Raw genomic sequence first — 24,553 nt, 5'->3', positions numbered from 1 at the left:
GATGAGTATATTATTAAAACACAATTTTTATTGGATACTACACCTTTAAAATATTCCCAACGTATTCAAAATGGGGGTATATCAAAAAAATATAATTAAAACCAGTATTAAATATCAATGGGTTATGCGAAATTTCAAATAATATCAAATAGAATTCCTTCTGGTACCCAAAAGTGTCTGGGTTATAAGTATTCATTTAGGCTATATACAATGGGTGTACGACGACAAAAATAAGTCATAAATGTTCTTTCTAACACCTAATACCTATGCTCTGCCAAAAAAGTGAAATCTAGAAATTACACTCAAAGTACCTCCTTAAATAATTCCATTTGGTGTTCATCCACTGTATGTCATGTACAATCAGCCACGAAAAAAAGAGGAAAAGGGGAGTGGATTTAATGTTAATCAATATGAAAAAAGAAGTTTATCAATAAGCATCTAGTGATGTAATTCCTCTTTGGTACCGTGATTCAGAAATATTACAGTGCAACACATATAAATATATGACAAGGTATATTCTACACTCTTAGTATGACAAATATTCTAGCTCCTGTAGATATTTGAAAACTTGATACTGTTAGCAATATTTTTGTCTAAACGCACGTAATTGTATCATAATTGTATCCAAGCAGCTTGTATCTGTTTTCACATATCTAAAGGAGCTTGGATATTTGTCATACTAAGGGCCGTATTCAATTAGCCGTGATAAGTCCGTTTCTGCCGAAAAGTATCGCGGGTGACATCATTTTGCCATGTGAAAAGATTCCTCCGTATTCAATACCAAAGACTTTTCACCGGTGCGGAAACTCAATGCATTGGAATTGGCAAAAAAGATTGAATAGCAGTTGAAAAAAATGCAGAATTGGGGTTTTGGGGTGCAAAGCTGCGGGAAACCCCCTACACCCTTGGGACAGTCCCCCAATGTAAAAAATAATTTACATCATCCCAAAGAAGTGCTTTTGTTTTGGGGGCGAAAGTCCAAAGTTGGGGGACAAACTTGAAAACTAGCGAAATAGAGTCCAGGGGGGTCCCCAAGTATGCCTCAGGTGTTATTACGTTTGCAGGTGCTTGTGGCAGGTGGATTTTTAAAAAATTTTAAAACTACACTTTAGCAACTTAAAAATATACTAGCCCCCCTTTTCATGTACCCCAAATTTGCTGGGACTATTTATTTTGAGGCACATAAACTGCTAAATGCTATTCTTCACCACTTATGCAAAGATGCGAAATAGCAGCTATTGAGAGCATTTAAGTACCCCAAACACATGCAGCAGGGCTATTCGGGGGTATCTTGAGTGATCCCCAATGTCAGTGCATCTTTTGGGGGGTGTCAGGCTGATTTCCCCTAATTTGACAGCTTTTTCCCCATGTTACAGTTTCGTCGGGTCCCATTTTCGCCGATTTCTAATTGAATACGGGGAAAAGCGGGCGCGAGTGCAACACTTTTTCGCATTGAAAACCAGTGATGTCGGCAAAAAAGACTGTAATTAATAAATGCTAAATCACATTTTCCATATCAAATGCGACACACAACATTAATGACTCACTTAACCACTTGCCTGGCACGGTCGTATCAGATACGACCATACCAGAGTGGGCTTTCCCTGACACGGTCGTATCTGATACGACCAGTCAGAAACACACAGTGGGCGGCTTGCTGGAAGTTAACTTCCAGCAGCCGCCCACCTCAGAGGGACCTCACCTGCTGGTCCCTCTACACTTGTGTTTCCCCCTCCTTTGTGTCCAGATCACTGCTGGCCACAGTGATCGGGCCCCAGCGGCACCCCCCTAGAAGCAGCAGCCACGGCTCATGTAGCCGCGGCTCCTGCTGTGACCCGATCAGTGATCGGGTAGCCGGACCGTCAGAAGCAGTAGCAACGGCTCTGGTAGCCGGGACCGCTGCTATGTCTCCGGGCCGCTAGCGGGACACCCACCGCTGCGGCTCCGGAACACAGTGATCAGTGAGATCACTGTGGACGAGCAGCAGCAGCGGCGGCTCTGGTAGCCGCGACCGCTGCTACGTCTCCGGGCCGCTAGCGGGACACCCACCCGCTGCGGCTCCGGAACAGTGATCAGTGAGATCACTGTGTACCAGCAGTAGCAGTGGCGGCTCTGGTAGCCGCCACCGCTGCTATGTCTCCGGACCGCTAGCGGGACACCCACACGCTGCGGCTCCGGAATACAGTCACAGTGATCATTGAATCACTGTGTAGGAGCTGCAACAGCAGCTCTAATAGCCACGGCTGCTGCCATGTCCCCCGCCGCACCCGCCCACTCTTTTCCAGTCTCAGCTCCGCCTCCCCAAGTGCCCCGGTCACTGCTGGCCACAGTGATCGGACAATATATATATATATATATATATATATATATATATATATAAAAAGTTGTAAAAATAAAATATATATATATACACATATGTGTATATATATATATATACACACATATGTATGTATATATATATATACACATACATATGTTATGTGCATAATATATATATATATGTGTGTGTGTGTGTATATATATATATATACACGTATGTGTGTAAGCAGCAGTTATATATAGATATATATATATATGTTCGATATACATATATATACATATATATATATATATATCGATGGATATCGCAGAGCCTCTGATTAGGGATGGCAACCGACCATCGATGGTCTGGCTGAACACAAGTGGTTTGCCATTGCTGGTGGCCATCAATGTTGCACCATCAATGGTAACCCTCAATCGATGTTTAGGAAACATCGGCAGTTGTGGTCTACACAGATCTCGACCAATCGCGAAACAATTGATGGCTTCTAACGATGGTTGAACCATCGATGCTACAGCCATCAATGGCCATCACTACAGTATAACATAAAAATTGCTATTTTTATGTTATACTGTGTGTTAAAAAAAAAAAATTTCAAATAAAATAGTGATGGATAAGTTTAAAATTATGTTCGTGACCTAATTCAATCATAAAAGAAACCAACAATTTTGGAGCGGTTTTTGGAAAAAGAATTCGTCAGTTAAGTGATTAAAAAACCTGTAGTTGTTCAAATGGACATGATAAATAAGTAATTGTATAGCTAGGATGCTAAGGAATTAGATATTATAAATACACACAAACAACCAATCATAAGTGACTTGATAGCACTGCTGATGGCCAACATGATGGGACATTTTTGCACCTGTTCAATACTGGCAAAAGCTAAACCTCCTAATCGCACAATTAAGTCAGCCAAGCTAATTTTATAAATGATGCTCTGTATGATGAGATGATACTGATCTACAGCAAAAAGGAGATTCATTGCACATGACTATTGTTATCTAACACCCCTACAGGTTTATATGGAAAGGATACTGTCCTGGGAACGCAGCTTCTCCAGTGCTGTAAGTGAACGTTCCATCTCCTTTGAAGCCTCCTCATGCCCAGCCAGCATGTCTTCATCCTGCTCCAACACAAACATATATTATAAGAACAAGCATGGTTATTGGCACAAACTGAAAGGAGTTCCATACATGCTTGTAGTCTTTGCATTAGTCCTTTGGGAATGTAGAGATAATATATGTTTTCTACTTTTTTTTTTCAGTTCAAATACAGTACGAGACAATTCATACACTAACCCCCACACCCGACAATCTTTTATCTTCATCTCTTGCTTCATTTTCTGACTGCTTTTGAATTGATTCAACAGAATAAAATAAACATGAGATGGATTATGTATTATAATAATGTTACATCAGGCTTAATGTAATAGCCTGTGAGCTGGTCAGAGGAGTAGCGTGTAGCCAGGGTGCCCGGAGCACGTGCGTGCTACGGCGCGCCCCCCCTCAAGTGTTCCAGGGAGGAGGCGGGTCCATATGGGATTAATGTAAAGTAAACATACAGATAAGGGGCAGCCCCCGGACATGGTGCCCATATGCAGTGCCCCTTATACAGTGCCCCCAGTAGTGGTCCACCCTGTGCAGTGTCCCTTGTGCCCCCAGTAGTAAACCCCTTATATAGTGCCCCCAGCAGTGGTACCCCCTATGCAGTGCCCCCAGTAGTGGTACCCCCTATGCAGTGCCAATTATATAGTGCCCCCAGTAGCAGTCCCCCCATGCAGTGCCCCCAAGTGGTAACCCTTATGCAGTGCCTATTAAATAGTGGCCCCAGTTGTAGTCCCCCCCTATGCAGTACCCCCAGTATTGGCCTTTATATAGAGCCCCCAGTAGTGGTCCCCCGATGCAGTGCCCCCCCAGTGGTAGTCCCCTCCCACATATGCAGTGCCCCTAGTAGTAGTCCCCTCCCCTTGTAGTGCCCCTAGTAGTAGTCCCCTTCCCTTGTAGTGCCCCTAGTAGTCCCCTCCCCTTGTAGTGCTCCTAGTAGTAGTCCCCCCTTGTAGTGCCCCTAATAGTAGTCCCCCCTTGTAGTGCCCCCAGTAGTAGTCCCCCCAGTTGTAGTGCCCCCCCTTGTAGTGACCCCAGTAGTAGTTGTCCCCCTTGTAGGACCCCCAGTTGTAGTGCCCCCCTTGTAGTACCACCAGTAGTCACACATATTAATAATAATTTAAAAAAAAACCACTTACCTAAATCAACTTAGACATCTCCACTCCCTACGCCCCTGGAGCTGGTGCAGCTGCAATGCTGCACCAGCTCCAGGGGCGGAAACTAATGTTTCCGCATTGTTCCCATGTGAACGCCTACCGTTTGGGGCCGGCCCCACGACATCACAAGTGATGTCAGTGGAGAGATTCCGGCTCTGTTAGAGCCGAAATCTCTCTGGGGCTTGCGGCAACGAGACCCTACAACAAGGGTCTCGTCGCAAGCCCGATGATTGTGATGGTCTTGACCATCGCGACCATCTTCCTGGCCGCTCGCTATAGCTGTGGGTGATCGGCCACAGCTATGCGAGCGGCCAGGAGGCAGTTCTATAAAAAAAAAATTACCGGCCCTGATTCAGAGCGAGCACATTTTCAGTTTTCGGACTTTGCTGAATATCAGATGGTCCTATCGGACACCTGATGATGAATGGCCGGTAACTAAAACATGCGGAAACTAATGTTTCCGCATTGTTACCGGGCCATTTATCACTGATGAATTTTGCCCCCAAATGAGAGTTAAAAGTTAGGGACAAATAATAAGAGTTAGGACCAAATAATAAGAGATACCTTATAAATTGGACAATGCATATTTTGTTAAAACCTATGTAATTACATTCTCTGCTTTTAACAAACTGGCGTGTATATACAATGCATGGCCCACAGTCTTCAAAAGCAATTACCATGCTTGTTAAATAGGATGAATTAACTGAGGGGCTTATTTATTAATTCTCAATGCTAACTACAAATCTGTACTGCTGCTTATCGCAGCAATACTGATTTGTTAATGCCATAATTTACCAATCTGGGGCTCCTTTTGGTTCCCTGGCATATACCTCGCACGACTGCACACCGTAGCAGAAGTCTGAGCCGCTGGTGATGAATCAAAGCCTTTACAGCTTTGCACGTCCCTATTGCCAGATAAAGGATAATGTCATTTTCGCTTGTCATTGCTTAGTAAATTGTGGCAAGCCTCTGTCACCATAGAGGTCTATAAGGACAGGGACAACTAGCACTCACTGAGCACCAGAGGAATCTGATTTTACTGGTGTTAACCTAAAAATACATTTAGAAAAGCTCTTTCTACAGTGAAAAGAACAAATAGAGCCCTTAATCAGTTCTAAGAAAATGAGTTATATAAGAAATAATGGAAGAATAGTGCAGAAACCCTTTCTTTCTCTCTGCTTATAAAGTATTCATATTGACCACTACCATGTATGGTATGGTACAGTATACTGGCCCATGAAGCTAGCCCTCTGAGGCAAGGTGTACAAGAGCATATCATACACACTGCACCTTACAAGTTAATGTAAAAATCAACTAAACATCAATATAACTAATGTTGCACCATACAGTATTTTTGCCCAGAACAAACAACATATGTGGAAGTACATTGACAAAGAATTAATTGCACGCGTGAAGCACAGTTTCTAAGGGTAAATTACTAAAGCAAATTGAGCTCTGTGTTTAGAAAATGTATGATGCTTACAGTATAATGGTGATTATATTTGCTTATTAGTATATTACACCTTTAGAATATAGACAAACAATGCTGCAATGTATTCAGATTTCGACCAATCCTGGTCTTCATCTGTGATTAGTTTTCTCCTTGTAGACTTCAATGATAGCTACCTTCAAAGGTACTGATTGGTGCTTAAATCAAGTTACTGTAATTCAAATGAATGGTTGTTATACTAACTCATCACACTTAAGTGAAGAAAAAGCCCTGTAATTTGGAAAATGAGAGATCTCAGTGTGTGGCCATTCTAAATGGTACAATTCCTCCTAACAGCGCACATTTACAAATTACTGTACAGCAAGTTTTACAGAAAATGGAATGCAATCAAAACTAAACTAAATTTATCTGGACTATTTTATCTCCATAAAGTACAAAAGAAACCACACTAATTGCATAGATTTAAATACAGAGGTAACCACTATCCCTGAGCCCTTAATGACTAAAAGTATTCTATACACAACTACTGTATATTTAATTTTTTTTGCCACTAAGAACATTTTGATTTGTGATTTACTTTTTAAGACCCACAAGAAAAGCATTTTGGGAAATAATACAATTTTTACAGATTATGAGCCTAAAGCTGGACATCCACTATACAATTTTCTGTCAGATATCTGTCCAATTTGGCTGGTTGGAATGAAAACCTGGTAATGTATGGGAGCAAATGACAGTCGATCAAATGGTTTTAAACACTGAAAAAAGGACACATAAATTTGTTCAAATTGGTTAAATTTGTGTTTTTTAACCAATTTGTCTGAACAACCATTTTTGGTCGATTGCCATTTGCTCCCATACATTACCAAGTGTTCGTTCCAACCAGCCAGATTGGACAGATATCTGACACAAAATTGTATAGTGGATGCCCAGCTTAAATCAGAATTGCACGCAATTATGAATGCAGATGGATCTCATAATTATTTTTTTAATAAACAAAGTACACATGCGTCTCGGTCTGTATACAGCTTGGAGACATGAAAGGACTTCAGTTTTGTGACAAGACAACATGTAAAAGAAATACTGTAGGGACTGGGAGCAAACTCACACTCTAAATTCCAGTATAAAAACTCAGTTGTCCAGCATGTGCTACATGCAAAAGCATCAAGTATTTATGCTTCATGCACTTTCTATTTTTGCTTTGATCGCAACTCAGAATTAGCCCTGTAATGTTATAAAATAATTTTCTTTTTAGTAGGTTCATAATAAAAATTTCCTAACAGACGGTTCCCATCCTGTCCTGACTCCAGAATACAGTTATATAGGCCATGTAAATGATGTACAGAAGCAAGTACTTTGGCAGTAAGGGGTAATTGAAAACAGGAAAGACAGTCTTCTGGTTAAACAAGGGAGGCAGAAGCTTCATCATAAATTTTAACTCACATTAGGAAATCTTCTAACTTAAACATTTGAATCTTGCAAAAATGTAAATTGTTAAACTTTAATGTTACATCATATATAACCATACATATTAGATGCCAGTGACAGATTGATAGCCCTTTAGGACTTTGAAGGGATTCTGGGACTCTCCTTCCTGCCTAAGGACCTTTGTGGTGATCTCAGTGGGAATACCCCTAGAAGTGATAGTGTAAATTCACCCACTTACAAAGATGGGTACCAAGTTAAACAGTGTCACTTAAATAACTGGATATATCTCTTTCCTTATTAGCCTGATACAGAAAGCAGTGACAGAGCGTAGGCACAGGGTTTAGTGAACTGCCAATTTACACATAGGAACCCATAATAAAGTTTGGGCTTTGGTGCTGGGTGTGCCACAGGTCATAGCATCTTTCTCTGCAACTTGGAGTGACAAGCTGGTAACTTCTGTATGCAGAGTTTCAAGACAGGAAGTAAAAGTTTTGGTAGGTGAGCTAGGATCTGGTACACAAGCCGACAATGAGGCATCAAATCAGAAACCAGAAGAGTAGTCAGATTAAGCAGGGAGTGTACAGATGGGAATTCAGCTGGTGAATCAAAACCCAAAAAGGAAAGTCAAAATCCAAGCTCTAGTTATTACCCAGACAACACAGGAACTGTCAGCAACTGCATAAGAAATGTGGGAATGCTATAGGCAGGAAGACCTGATACTCTGGTACTGAACTCAGAGTTCGGATTAAATAGGTGAGACTAATTGGAAACTGCCACTAATGTGACATTACCGGCAGCACCACATGTCAGCTATTGGGAAGCAGAGCAGGGACAGAGGAGAACAGGAAAAGATGGTGCTCCAGACACCGGGTCCAGTAAGTGAAAAGTGGGTACTGGCATGTGACAAACAGTTCTGCTTTTATATGGAGGAAGGAAAATACATCCAGATCAGCACATTATGTATATAAACATCTTTATACACTAAGCCACAGATGAAACGATGTAGATCTTCTTGAGCATGGTTAAGACCAAGCATAGGCAATCTTTTTTCTCTTTGGCTGCCAGACATTCAATATTACAACCCCAAACAATGTCCGAAGTGCCACCACCATTACAACATACAAACATTTACAAAGGTAATAGACGAGTACTGAAATCGTTATTAGCTTCCCTGTCCTTCCTTAGTTCACTCACCAGAGGCCCAGGCTTCACTACGTTCTGTGGTTTGGAGAGGGTTTAGTGCTCCAAAAAGATTTCCTCTGTGAGAACGAGGAGAAGCAGCGCAGTGAATGAAGTGCCACTCAAATTATCCTCATGTGCCAGCTTGTGGCACTAGTGCCAAGGGTTCCCTATGCCTGGTTAAGATAGTGAAAGAATAACAATCAGCTAATTAAACACTTTATTATAATGTGTGAGAACATTTTTACCGTGTTCATTCTTAATTTGCCATAGCACATGCTAGAAAAAAATGGAGGCTATTAAATGACAGATTAAGCTGAAACAAACAATATTTTTTCATTTTCCCAGCAAATATTCAGCACAAGTTAGGTGACAGATGTCAGTTTCCATCAATGTCATTTTTTGGTCAAATTAAATACATTATTTTCAAATGAACTAATTAAGATTATTATTCCTCAAAATCCTCTGATATATTATACTGATGGTATAATTTATGTTTTTAGCCATCATGTAACATCTGTCAAAAAAGTAGAGATATCTGAACAGCTGAGAGGAACCCATGAATCAGATTGCCCTAATTAGCAGAAGTATATAGCTGGTGATATCTGAAATGAACCATAATGCGTCCCCAAATATATGCTCTTTCAATGTGTCTGAATATGGCAATGAAGACAAGAGGGCTTTAGAAGGATCTTTTACCAGGTTTGCTTAGCTTAAGGTCCCCCAGTTATAGTTAGCCTCATGGAGGGCCAGAGACAGCCTTGTCAGCCAAATACCTTGATAAAAAGCCCTGCATCATGGCTGCCGAGCCTGATCAAAGATCTTGTGCTTCCTTTCTAGCCCCTAGTAGAAAATGCCTGTGAAGGAGGAGGCTGATATAAGAATGCAAAGGTATTGTGTTCTGTCCCAAGTGCTGTTATATGTCTATATTGTGATATAAGGACGTGGCCTAGAGGCAGAAAGAATATCAATGATGGAAGGAGTAGTTTTGGCTCCCAGTACTGTAAATATAGCTTTAGCTTTGCATTTGTAGTATTATTGATCAGTGCTATACTAGTGATTATAGTTATAGTAAGCCCTACATATTTTGTTTAGATTAAGCATTCACGTGTTGGAATCCATTACATAGGTAGATAAGGGAAAGCTAATTAGCTGGCTTCTGGTTTGTGATATGCAGAGTAATAACACACCCCGGGCCGGCCCTGCACCCTGCACATATAACATCATGAGACGTGCAGGGCAGCTCTCTACAGATTAGCAGGGTGCATTCCAGACACCCTTCATGCCAAATACAGGTGCCAAGTGGTAGCAACATTGCCACTCCTTTGGCCTCGTGCCTGGGATGGCGGCCACACTCAGAGACCCCTAGTTACAGCCCTGTTGATATGCCCCTGAAGCTTAGCTTTCTTTTAAGCTTCTGAGCGAGGCTTATGCCCTTGTATAGTATACAGCAAATATAGTTTAGTTTGATAAAAGCTAGGTCCAGTAACTTGATAGAACTCACAGATTAAATCTGTCATCCTCCAATAAGTCTTTTCTTCCTGTGACTGTAGACTCCAGAGGAGCAGAACATGGTGAAGGTTGACACCATAGTCTTTAGTGACTTCTGCTTCACTTTTACATTTGGATTTTGAGATCTATGCTGAGCTGAATGTAACTTAGACCAAAAACGTAGGCATAAATTGCAAAAAAAAAATGCACACATCTACATAGGCAATTTATCTAAGCTAGGTAAACACCAGAATATTCCGAAGGGTTTTAATGCGTATCATTCTACTAATCTTAATTTACACTGTGATTGAACATTTTTTGTGTGTGTTTTAGCGCTCAAGAAGGCCTATCACTCTTGTGACGGGAGCAGCGGTGGGTACAGGAGGTAATCACCCTCAATAATGAGTAATATTAGAAGTATTGTAAAAGGAGAGTTCATCACCATATTCGAAAAAATGGTTATAGATGATATACAGCTGAAAACACAGAGGTACTCAGGAGTTCAGAACATCAACAAACAAGAAGCCACAGCCTTAAAAGAATTACAATGAAACAAAGAAATTATAGTGAAACCGGCAGACAAAGGGGGATGGGAATCATAGTCATGGATAAACAACAATACATTAAAGAAGCCACACGCATTTTAAGCGATCAATCAACATACAAAGTACTAAACAAGGACCCAACAGGATCTTTCAATAAGGAACTACTCCAGATACTAAACAAGGGGGCAGAAGAGGGTATCATTGACAGGAAATGGATTTCATATATAACAAACACCCAGTCATCCCAGTATTTTATCAACTACCAAAAATACATAAGAACAAGAAAAACCCACCTGGACAACCAATCATCTCAGGAATAGACTCCATGACAGCCAGTTTATCACAGTACATAGACTATTTTCTGCAAAAATATGTCGTCCAACAACCATCACATCTGAAAGACACAACTCAAACAATACAAGCACTGAATGAGGTGACCTGGAATGATAACAGCTGGCTGGTGACATGTGATGTCACTGCATTTTATATGGTTAATAATCACAAACAAGTAATCAACAGCATCAAATACTATTTAGACGAAGACACAAACATGGAACCAGGGCAAACTGAATTTCTGCTACAAGCCATAACATTCATTCTCAATCACAACTATGTATGGTTTGAGGACAACTTCTACTTGCAGCAACAAGGCACGGCGATGGGGACCAAGTCCGCCCCAAGTTACGCCAACCTCTTCATGAGCCACTGGGAACATGAGGAGGTTTGGAACAACAATGACTTTGGGGTGAACTTGGTCCTCTGGAAATGCTATATTGATGATGTTCTGTTCATCTGGGAAGGAAGCAAACAAACACTGAAAGATTTAATTTCTTGTATTAACAATAATACATGAAACCTGTAATTCACCAAACAATATAGCAAAACAGCAGTTCATTTGTTAGACCTTGAAATAAACATACAAGAAGGGGCGGTACTGTTATGGCTCAGTGGTAGCCAAAATGAATAGTCCTGCTCAGCCTTGAGGGCTGGAATATCTTGGCTGGATGTGGTCAGGTGGATGCCTGAAGGGCTGAAGGAGGTAGCTCCAAAAGTGGCTTGAGAGCCAATAGTTGAGGCGCAGCCTTTGGGCCGGTAGCAGTCCCTGTGGGCCAGTAAGTGGTGATGCGGCCTTTGGGCCGGTAGCAGCCTTTGGGCTGGATGAGGCCTGTAGGCCTAATAGTTGAGATGCGGCCTTTGGGCCAGTAGCAGCCTCTGGGCTAGATGAGGCCTGTGGCCCTATAAGTTGGGATGTGGCCTTTGGGCCAGTAGTAACCTCTGGGCTGGATGAGGCCTGTGGGCCTATAAGTTGAGATGCAGCCCTCTGGGCCGGCAGCAGCCGCTGGGCTGAGTTGCTGCCTTGAGAGCAGGAAAATTTGGCTAGGAGATGTTGTGGTGTGCCAATGTCGCCGGAATGACACTAGCGGTTGTACACTGGATTGCGTACTCGGAACGCCCAGGTGTGCTTAATGCCGCCGGGATGACACAAGCGGTTGTACACAGGATTGCATACTCAGGACACCCAGGTGTGCTTAATGCCGCCGGGATGACACAAGCGGTTGTACACAGGATTGCGTATTCGGAACGCCCAGGTGCGCTTAATGCCGCCAGGATGACACAAGTGGTTGTACACAGGATTGCGCACTCTGGACTCTGAGTGCGGTCTGTGTCACCTAGATGACACAAACACCAAAGGCAGGAATGGAGACCTTGCCACCAAGATGACACAAACTGCAGCTAAGGCAGATGTGGACTGTGCCGCCTAGATGGCATAAACGTCAGGAGCAATGGAGCTGGCTGAATACTGGAACTCGACTGTGAACAGGAGACCAACTGAAACTGGAAACACGTGAAACGCTATCACCGGCAAGGAGTGAAAGGCTGGCTGGAATTTAACAGAAACAGGGCCCAACCAGAGCAAGTCTCCCTAATGACAGATTATTGAGCACCTGGGCTGTGTTCAGACAGGAGAATCAATCAGTGTGCACCTGATAGTGCACACAGACAGGCAGTAATTAGTGCAGAGGCTGAGCAGCAACCCAGACTGGAACTGCAAACAATATGCTGCTAAACACAAATCCTAACAGGAGGAAGGAGGAGACTTCAGCGAACGCTTGTCTGGCATTCACCCCACACAGCATTGGCTTGTGACAGTAGCCCCCCTTGACGAGGGGTTAAGGAGCCCCTAGAGCCTTGTTTGTTCAAAAAGTTCTCAAAGAATCTCTGCAAGGTGGGAGCATGCAGAGATCTTTCTGGAACCAAGAATGCTCCTCTGGTCCATACCCTTTCCAGTGGACCAGGAACTGAAGTTGTCAACGAGAAAATCTAGAGTCCAGAATCTTTTCCACCACAAACTCTTGGCGCCCCTGGATGAGAACTGGTGGAGGTCTGACTGGATGTCTAGAAGTTAACCTGGAGGAAAAGAACACTGGTTTGAGGAGAGAACAATGAAATGTGCTGTTGATTTTAAGGGTCTTCGGTAACTGCAGCCTGAAGACTATGGGATTGATCTGGGCAATGATGCGAAATGGCCCGATGAACTTTGGCCCCAACTTCTGCCCAAATTTATGTTCCTGGAAGACAGCCATACCAGATCACCGACTCTGAAATTACAAGGTCTCCGACTTTTGTCTGCCCGTGCCTTGGATCGCCCAGATGCTTGAAGGAGAGCATGGTGTACCTTCTTCCAAACTGACCATAGCCATGACACGGAAGATGAGACATGAGTTCCAGCAGCTGAAGACTCGAATGAATTACTCCTAGGATGTATTCCATAGGTGCAATAAAATGGAGAGATGGAGGAAGCAGAATGACACAAGTTGTTGCATGCAAATTTTGCAAAGGGCAGAAGTGGAACCCAATCATCTTGACATTTGGAAACGAAGCAGTGGAGGAACTGTTCCAAAGACTGATAGCCCGCTCCATCTGACCACTGGGCTGTGGATGGTAGCCTGAGGACAGGCTGACGTTGATGCCCAGATTGGCACAGAAGCATCTCCAAAACCAGGCAACGAACTGCGTACCATGATCTGAGATAATGTCTACTGGAAGTCCATGGAGCCTGAAAACATGGTGGAGAAATAGTGTTGACAACTCCTTAGCAGATGGTAACTTGCCCAAGGGCACCATTTTGGAGAACCGATCTACGACAGTCCAGATGACAGAACAACGTGAAGACACCGGTAGGTCGACAACAAAGTCCATAGCAATATGGGACCATGGCTTAGAGGGCATAGGTAGAGGACACAGCAACCCTTGAGGAGCGGTCCAGAGAGTCTTATTTCTCGAGCAGACATCACATGCCAAGATGGATTGCCGAGTGTCCAGCGACATGGACTGCCACCAGACAGAACGGGACATCAGATCCAGAGTTCTGGCGATGCCAGGATGACCCCCTGTATTAGAGTGTCGAAGTCAAATAATTGGTTATGATCACACACAATTATTATCTGATGATCTGGTCGTCGATGGTCTGACGATGAGTTTCCACGACGCTACTTTGCATAGCACAATCTGATGTGCTAAACTGCGTATGCACAACACACACACTGATGCGCATAACGCACACACATATAAATGTATATATATTTCTATACACAGATGCTCAGATGCGTACGCACAATACTTACACTTGGACGCTCATTTGTATATAGTTGTTATTACAACACACAGACGCACATATGCGGACGCATATGTGCAAGATGGTTCCCATTCACAATAGTTACTAACCAGTGTTATTAAGGATATTATTGACTAAAAATTATTATGTAATATGTACTTAAATAAGATCTAAGGTTTAGAACATAGTAGACATGTCATGTTTGGTATTACTGTAAAGAACAAGGCCCAGTGGGCCTGTGTTGCATTCAGTCTTTTTGCCATCTCTATGTAGGCTAGAATCTTATGGTCCGTGAGAACGGTTACCACATGATTAGCACCCTCTAACCAGTGTCTCCAGTCCTCAAAGACCCATTTGATGGCCAGAAGCTCCCGGTTGCCCACGTCATAGCTCCTCTCTGCTGAATCAAATTTCCGGGAAAAGAAGGCGCATGGGTGAAGCTTGCCATCTCTAATATCCTTCTGTGACAGGATCTTCTGATGCATCGACCTCACACAAATGGCAGGAGCTGGCTGGATACTGGAACTCGACTGTGTAAAGGAGACCAACAGAAACCGGAAACACGTGAAACGCTATCGACAAGGAGTGAAAGGCTGGTTGGAATTTAACAGAAACAGGGCCCAACCAGAGCAAGTCTCCCTAATGACAGATTATAGAGCACATGGGCTGTGTTCATACAGGAGAATCAGTGTGCACACAGACAGGCAGTAATTAGTGGAGAGGCTGAGCAGCAACCCAGACTGGAACTGCAAACAATATGCTGCTAACCACAAATCCTAAAATTAGGAAGGAGGAGACTTCAGCGAATGCTTGTCCGGCGTTCACCCCACACAGCATTGGCTTGTGACAGATACAAACCAAAACTCACTACAAAAATGTGGACGTGAATAGTTTCATCCTGGCCACAAGTGGGCATCACCCACAGTGGCTTGAAAGTATTCCAAAGGGCCAGTATGCCTGCATTAGAAGAAATTGTACAACTGTAGACAATTTCAAACAACAACCAGAAACACTCAAAAAACAACTCCTGGAAAAGAAATACAAAGAGGAACTCATAGAGCCCTGAATAAAGAAAGAAAAACACTCCTACAATACAAGGACAAGAACAAGACTGAAAAGAAACATAAATCAGTGTACTTCATAACAGAATACAACACAGCCTCAAACAATATTAAAAAAATCCTGAATAAACATTGGAACATATAATTTGAAGGAGGAAACACTCAAAAACATCCTTCCACCAAGACCAACAATAGTTTTCAAAAAAGCCCCAGACAACAAAAAACAACTTGCACATAACCACATTAAACCAAAGAATTGCCAACAAACATCAATCATCACTTCACGCAAAACCAAAGGATTCTTCCATTGTGGAAAGTGTAAAAACTGTCTCACCATAGGAAACAAAACAACAAAACCTACGACAACATTCTCCTCAAACACAACATAAAAAATGTATCAGATACAACAATTTATGACATGTGATACAAAGGGAAACAGTATGTGGGCAAGACAATCAGACAATTAAATCAGAGGATCGGAGAACATAGGAGAAATATCATTAATGGTTTTGAGATGCATAAGCGTCTCACAACACTTTAAACAACAACACAACCAAGATTCGAGTAAACTCACATTCACAGCAATTGAAAAAAATAGAACCCAATTGGAGAGGAGGAGATCAGAACAAAAAAATAAACAAAACAGAAATAAAATGGATAATGACATTAGGCACACTTAGACCTAGTGGTCTCAATACAGACATGGAAATACAATAATATACTTTAAAAACCTCATTTATTGCAAAATAAATAAAAGTTAGTCTGTAAGTCTGTCAAATTAATAACCCTGTTCTAAATGAAACATAGGTAAACACATGCTAGCAAGTAGAGACACACAGACACAACACAATGTGAATAAACATCACATTTTGTGTAATAAATTCCAATATGCAACACTCAGCAAACAAATAGTTAATATATACAAACAAACACTATCTTCATTACGAAAATATTGATCTAGACAATTAATAAGTAGTATCTATATTAAACAACAAATTATTCATTTATATAATATACACCCATGTTAAATGTTACAAATACTGATTCTATTAATTATACTAAAATCAATACCAGTTTAACCAGCATATATCCCTTTATCCCTAATGTGTCACCCTCACCAATTATCCCTATGCAAAACAGTCAAATCAACTTATCCGAACCACACCCTCAGGAGAAATCAAATGAAAAAATGGAAACAATTAAACCCAGGAAGTATTTAGAAGAGATCGCTAAAGCAGCAGACCACACACCTTGAAAAAGGCTTTACAAAGCCGAAATGCGTTGGTACATGCCACACATATACAATCAGCACCAGAGTTCCAGAACGACTATCTGTGAACTGGGACACACGGAGGATGTAGGTGCATGGAGGCGGTGCAGGATCCAGGAGCTGAGAGAAGCCGCGATTGCGTTAGCCGGGGGCCGCCGCAGACTCGAAGACACTGTTCATGAACCCAGCATACTGAGGCAGTATGGGTAGAGACTGCTAAGAAAACCACCAACACAGCATCAGCAAGGAACCGCCGCAGACCCCAGTACAAAGAGACTAATATCCCGCCCGGCGAGGAAGGGTAAGTACCGAAGGGTCTAGGCTGCCGGACATAGCAATATTCAAATTACATTACCGCTGATTAGCTAAGGAACCATTAAGAAGACTATCAACAGGGAGCTCCCTATCACCCAGCAAACCACAATCCACCACCAAGTGCTAACAGGACCAGTATGTACTTTTTGAACGGTCACTTAACACAAAGAGACCGGACCAACTAATCAACCCATATACATTTCTACAAGTAGCAGGACATCCTTGCAATCATCTGCATCCCCCTGTGAGGTTCTGGTTTTGTTGTGGGCCGTGGTGGTAAAAGGAGCAGACACTGAAGCAGATTTAGAAATAAATGTGAAGTTTTTAATGAGTGGCTTAACTGAATGAGTGTGTTAAAACAAAAAGTCCAGGTATAGCACTAAAGTGCACTTGGGAAACTGTAGTGAAGCAATGGGAAAAAGTCCAGGTAGTGATAACAGAAGGTAGTCCAATATTCCAGGGTTTGTGAGGCGGAAAAGAATTGCAGGCTGAAATGAGTTGCAGACTGAAGTGAATTGCAGACTGAGAAATAATGTCCAGGGAAACTGCAAGTGGAGACAAGGTGCAGGGTAACAGCTGACACAGGTGCTCAGGCAAGGGAGAGGCAAAGGAGGAGGCAGGAGCCAGTGGGGCTGGAACAGGCAGGGTGTAGCAGGCTAGGTAATGATCCCAACAGACAGGTGAATGAGCACTGGAGCTCTCGCTGAGAAACACGTTGCACTTGCAATGAGAGGAAGCTCGGCACTCCCTTAAATACCCAGTGCTGCACTGTGACAGGCCAGAGAGAGCATGTGACACACCAGGATAGGGAGACTAGGTCACATGACCGGAGGCAAGATGGCGGCGCCCATGCCAGAGCGGAAGGGAAGCACCACCAGGCCTAACCAGACCAGACTGACAGTATGCCCGCACAGGACTACGCGCAGCCAATGCACCCCACCAGATACCAGCGCCACCACCAGACGCCCCTCGCCATAGCGTCCTCACAAGTAATACCTGCCAGCCGGCATGCCGAGAAACCCTGGTCGTGACACCCCCCCTAATCCCTTTCTCCCTTACTACGATTCACAACGTTCCTTGTCATTTTTTGTCACAAGATACTTGTCCTGTTATGTTATGTGGTGATTCACTTTAACAACCAAAAGCCGGCCAGTAATAGGGAGCACTCGCATAGATATTGTTATTGTATACCTGCAAAGAAAATAATTTGATACCTTATGTTACATATTATATTTTAATAAATTTAAAAGTGCATGACGAAATACTGACTGCAAGAAGACACTTTGTAGGGAGCCATAAAATATAGGTAAAGCACTGAGTTACAACAATACTTCCAATATTAATTTACACAGTACCTACCCCATCTGGATAACATAACTCCAATAAACTGATATTCTTTTAGATCTCCATGAAACACACAGATGGATTGTTGTGATATGGATGGAAAATAATATTTTCAATTATTTAATTTATTTTGCAAATGGACACTACCTATGCTATTTGTATATGAGAAATAATCCTCTAGAGCTGATCAAGTTCTGAAAGCAAATTTTATGTCTCTAAATTAAAACAAATTCAAGACTAAAACATAATATATGAATAAAACAGCAAACTCCTTTATGTTCAGCATATAGTAATTAGGAAATTAATAGTATATATACCAACATGCTGTGAACCTGTGGAAAAGAATTTCTTAGAACTTTTAAATGTCCTTAAGAGGATTAGTATGGCTAGAAACTATAATCTCCCCGAATTTCAGCTAGGGATGAGGACGGTTCCACAAAAGTGCTTATTACAGTATGTCTCAATGACTCAATTCACTGTAATTACTAACATCGGGGAACAGTAGAAATGTGCAGTTAAAAACATCAAACAGTTAAGATTCATTACCACAACTTGCATTTGATCAATAAAAGATTGTTGTCAGTTTTAGTGCTATGAATTAATGCACATTTGCATGTCAATTAAAGAAAGATTAGAGCTGTATCAGTTTTAGCCACCTAACTGATGACTTTTTTACCCCCAATACCGGTCAGAAATAAACATTTACCAACCACCCCCATGGTGCATTACCCCTCCCCTCTTCACACATGCAGAGCGCAGGGGAGACTGCAGAGATCAGCCAAATAGTGCTCGGTGGGAGCAAAGTTTGTATAATAATCTTTGCAAGGTGAATACATTGGGGAGTAGGGGAGCTGTGGAATGGGGTGTGGCCTCACAACATGTCCCCCTGTTTTTGTCATGTTAGGGACATGCCCAGTGCTTTCCACGCTGCCTCTAGTCCCTCTCCATAGTGTACTAATGCGGTGCACATGCGCTATAGAGCTGCAGGTGAGAGGGAGATTTCCCTACTTACCTAATTGGGTCAAGATTCTTACTGATGGGATGTCGCTATCGGTATTCTGACCTTTGGGAACCCGTACCCAACCCACTGGTAGCATATATGCCAGGTTTACATTAGGTAAACATCATATACATATCCACTGTTTTAACCATTTGTTTTGCTTGTAGAATACGCATTTGCTATAAGGCTTCAAAATAACATAAAAAACATGCTAAAATGTGCACACAAAACATAATATATGCATGATATGCATTCATTTGCAACTGCCCTCAAGAACCTGAAAATGATATGGCTTTGATAGGTGTATCTGTTTCTCGTTGCTTGTCTGCATCTGTCCACATTTACTCAGTCTATATTATACCCCTTTTCCACCTAAATTCCGGGTCTGACCCGGAGTTGGAACAAAGTTCCTATCCGGATCAGACCCGGAATTTTGCCGACTCGGGATATTCCCGAGTCAGCGCGGCTCACATTGCAGTCGGGTCTGCATAGACCCAGCTTTTGCGGAGTGAAAGTGGTCGCTTGAAGAGGACGTCATCTCCAAGCGCCACTGAAGCCGGACCAATCGGCCGGCTAGCAGCGCACTCCAGGTCATCGTGACCCGGAGTGCACTGTTCTCACAGCAGGGTTTCACGGGCTACGCCCGTGTTAAACCCTGCTAGTTACCTGGGTTGGATTGCCAGGTCACTCGACCCGGCGATCCAACTCTCTCCCCTTTTACACCAGGGAGCTGCCCTGGTTAACCCTTCAAAAACCCGGGTTTTAGCTCCGGTGTAAAAGGGGTATTAGTCAATCCCTTGCCACCCCATCACATATCACTGGCAGAATGCAACATAACTGACTCATGCTAATCTGCATGAGCGCATATGTCTACAACCTATTTTCAATGCTGAGTAGGTCTGATTCAGTATTAGCCCCCATGTGCAAGTTGCACTCCTCTGGTAAAGTTTAGAATGGCTTTATATGAATTCAGCCAAGTAAAGGCCCCCATACATCAGAGATTGATTGCACCAATCGTGCAATTTGCAATCGATTGTGTATAAAAATCTTTCCATTTTTCAATCGATGGTGGCAATTCTGCAATCTGCAATCGATTGAAAAAGGTTAAGATTTTATACACAATCGATTGCAAATTGCTGAAATCAATCTCTGATGTATGGGAGCCTTAACATCTGTGTAATTTATCAAATTGGCAACTGATGCTACACACATGAGACCAATAAGTGCTATTTACACAGATAAAGGCTGTAGAGTTGCCAACTCTCCTTAATTCTAAACACATACCAGGATTTCATGTTTTTTGGCTGCAGATTTTTTAAAAGATAAAAGTCCATATTTCAATACTGAAAAGAACATTACAATTTGACCTAGGGTAAGACATCCCAGGCTCTCCTGTAAGGGTGTCTGACTGCCAGCAAAAAAGATGGGGACCTGCTACAATAATGCAAACAACTTCAGGCTGTGTCCACTTCAGTAAACACTATAAGGGCAGGGAGGAGATGACACAATTAATGGCATGAACCAATGAGGACACATCTGAGAAGTAGGTAAGGGTGCATCTGCTATTCCTGCTACAGGAATAGGACTCATTATTTTTTTTTGTGCATTCTGTTTTTATTAAAGGTTTCAAATAAACAGATGTACAGAAGCAGTATAATACAAACATATCCATATCAAAACAGATAATATAGCAGAAATGTACAGAAATTGGGAATAGGACTCATTATTAACCAAGATGGGGAAAAAATACTGACTTATAAGGGAATGAAAACTCCATCTGTCCCTTAGGCAAGGTCTTCTATCATTTAAATTAATTATATATGTGCAAGTCATGGATATTTGTGGAAACATACATTTCAATAATTAATAAACGTTATATTATTGAAGAATTCACTTTCATATCTGGCCTTAGATCTGCTAGACCCCAATGCAAAAATGAAATTGGTAACCTTTCTTTAAATGCATCAAAATCATAAAAAGTGACTTTTCTATTTCACAGACTTTGCAATGGTAAGTGGTTGCTACAGTGCCTACAAAACTGTATTAGAATTAACAGCCTCAATTTTGGCAATAATGCCCTACAATTTGTTAAACAATGCACAAGTCTAGTGGCATACACTGTAACATATGCTCTGATGAGAATTGGGACAAGAAGGCACATATAAGGGTGTATTCAATTTGCAGAGCTGTAACTAGACTTTTTGGTGCCCTGTGCCATTGGCGCCTCCCTCATTTTTCAAAGGGACATAATGAACCCAAAAAAGAGCCATGGCTTCATGGGGAAGGGCCAGGGAAGATATAGGAGAGGCCAGGAGATGCTGGGGATGAAATAAGAGGAAGCTACAAGCAAGAATGATAATAAACAGGAAAAGTGACAGGCCCAAACAGCGCCCCCGACCTGTGGTGCCCTGTGCGATGGCACCGGCCGCACTACCCTAGCTACAGCCCTGTCAATTTGTCCGGACTTTTCGCATGCCGGACTTTTCACTTCACATCGGAGGTTTGGCAGGGGATAAAGTATTGGGCTCATGTCCACTTATCCCTGTATTCAATTCCAGATGCTGCGGAATCGGGGGTCCGGCGGAAAGGTAAGTATAGAAAAAATCTGGGAATTTAAGGGAAATGTTCCTGGCACCTCCCCTAATGATGTCCAGACATGTGGGATGACTATGGGTACCCCCCTTTTTGCCTGCTGAAGGGAGTCGGTGTTTTTAAATAGCCGCAGCAGATGCATAAATGCGGAATTCAAGAAGGGGTGAAGAATAGCGCTTAGCTTATCTTTTGGGGCAAAATAACTATGCCCATCAAATTTGGGGTACATGAAAATAGGTGTAAGCATATTTTTAAGTCCCTTAAATGAAGTATTAAAATTCTTAAAAAATGCACCTGCCACTACCACCCACAATGAAGAAAACACCTGCCGCTTATTTGGGAACCCTCCCTGAATTAATTCTGCTAGTTTAGAAGTTTGCTCCCCCCAATTTTTGTTTTTCCCCAAAATTAAAGTATCTTTTTTGAAGGGTCTTGAAGTCTTTTTTTTTTATTTTTTTGACACACAATACAATACTTTTAGGGGAGTCTCCCAGGGGTGCAGGCTATTTTTTTTTTAAGCCTGCACCCCTAAACCCCAATTCTGCACTTTTTTTCCCCATGTAAAACATGGTGAAAAGTTATCTCTCTGTTTTTTAACAAAAACTTTTCACACCAACGAAAAGTCTTTGAAATTGAATATGGGGATAATTGAAACATGCAAAAATGATGTGATAACGGACTTTTCGCCTCAAAATGAATACCCCCCATAATATGAATGTGTGGCCACATGTAAGGTCATGCCCAGCGCTTGCCACACACTGGAATACACCAGTCTCATTCCCTTACTAGGACTGCACACTGAATGGGTATGCAGTGAGTAGCATGATCATATTACGAACAATACTAGAGGATGGTGTGTTGGACAGAGGAACACAAGCATGTGGGTTTTGAATGGTCATTAATTCATGCTGCAGCATCTTGTACATGGTGGCATCAACCCTAAACACAGCCCTGATTGCACTCAATAATATGATAACTAATTTGTCTGGTTAAAACTCCTCAGTTATGATTGAAAAAATGCACTGCTAAGTATTTCCTCATTAGCGAGTATTAATTACTGCAGAGGTTTGGTGTAAATATAAGCAATTTACAGGCTTTGGACGGTATTCAATTAGTTTCAAATCTGTGATAAAGTTTTGCCTGCCCGACTTTCCAACTACATCGCGTGTTTTGGACGAGGAAACTTATTGTGCGAGCCCCAGCTATTCGCCCTATTCAATTACAAACAACGCGAAAACGGCAAGCCGCGAAGTCGGAACAGGCGGAAAGTGCTGCCAGAAAAGGGGAAATCAGCCTGAACCCCCCGAAAAGATGCACTGACATTGGGGATCAATGTAGATGTGCCCGAATAAAGCTATTTGGGGTACTTAAGTTGTTTCAATAGCTCCTTATTACCGTCTCTGCACAAGTAGTAAAGAATGGCATTAAGCAGTATTTTTGGTGAAAATAAGTAGTCCTGTCAAATTTGGGGTACTTGAAAATGGGTGCTAGCATATTTTAAAGTCTCTAATGTGAACTTAAAAAAAACGTGAAAAACGCATCTGTTGCATGCACCTGCAATCATAAAACACCTGACCCATCCTTGCAGAGCCCCCAAAAGTTTATTTTGCTAGTTTTTATGCTTGTCCCACCACTTTTTACTTTGTCACCCCCAAAATGAAAGTACTTTTTTGGAGTGTTTTAAGTTTTTTTCAGGATTTTTTGACACAGTTGTCCTCTGGGGGGCTGTCCCAAGGGTTCTGAGTGGTTTCCTCACCTTTGCACCCCAAAATAAAAAAAATGCACTTCTTTTCTCCTGCTATTCAGAGGCAAATCTTTTTCGCCTATTACATTGTATTGAATTCCGTGTACGCGAAAAGCGGATGGAATTGAATACGTAGAGAAGTTTCCGCCATACGAAAGGCCGAGATCGGCTATACATTTCCGTGGATCTCCGCTTTTTGCTTCTAATTGAATACGGCCCTTTATGTGAGCTTTACTACTTATCATACTCTGGTCAATAGTTTCTCAACAGAAAATCCACATGACATGATTTTATGTGACTTGCAATAATCTCTTCATAGAAAACAAAAACTGCAAACCAGAACCATATGATATTATTTTGAAACTAAGGTATATAAGATAAACGAAATGACTGTATAGGAGTGGAGAGGGTTAAACTTCCTAGGCTGGGGGCAGACCAGTGTGAGGAATCATGTGATAATTAGGGCCAATGGGTTTTTAGGGTTGTAGGTTATAGCAGGGATATTAGAGATTGTTGGAGGCGGAGTCAGCCTCTTTTGTTCCTGTCTTGGGAATGGGTAAGTGCTCTTACCTGAGCTCTGTTATATTTTCTTCATAGCCATCCTTCTGTTTTTCTTTCCTCTTCTTATCTTTGTTCTTCACCTTCTTCATCTATCCCTCTCTCTCTCTGCCCTCCCCCACCTTTGCGCTCTGCATTTTCTAACAATCCTCCTAACCCTTATAAGGACTGTGACCCCCCCCCAAATTGGTAGCATGCCCCGCCCGCACCGCTCATCGCGGATCCCCACCCGTTACCGGGCACAGGAAGAAGGCCCAGGGAGTTCTGGGGAGGCTCCTGCCTCTCAAGAGGGAGCTGAAGGGGCTAGCGCGAGTCGCGCGGCCCCGCGGCGTCATGGGCGGCCGTCAAGCAGGTGCTGTCAGGGCGGCTGGACACAGCCGCCG

General features: G+C 42.4%; 1 protein-coding gene across 1 annotated transcript in view; it reads right to left on the bottom strand.

The window, feature by feature from the left end:
- The window catches only part of SMYD3 (SET and MYND domain containing 3), a 1,005,705-nt gene that overhangs the window by 210,644 nt on the left and 770,508 nt on the right, over positions 1 to 24,553 (bottom strand). The window contains exon 9 of the mRNA XM_088474473.1: positions 3,356 to 3,443. Coding sequence (XP_088330599.1) covers positions 3,356 to 3,443 — 88 coding nt within the window. The remainder of the gene's footprint in view (positions 1 to 3,355; positions 3,444 to 24,553) is intronic.

This window comes from Taudactylus pleione, unplaced genomic scaffold, assembly GCF_031769625.1.
Source record: "Taudactylus pleione unplaced genomic scaffold, aTauple2 ptg000154l, whole genome shotgun sequence".
Classification (NCBI taxonomy): Eukaryota; Metazoa; Chordata; class Amphibia; order Anura; family Myobatrachidae; genus Taudactylus; species Taudactylus pleione.
This window is presented reverse-complemented; position numbering and strand designations above follow the sequence as displayed.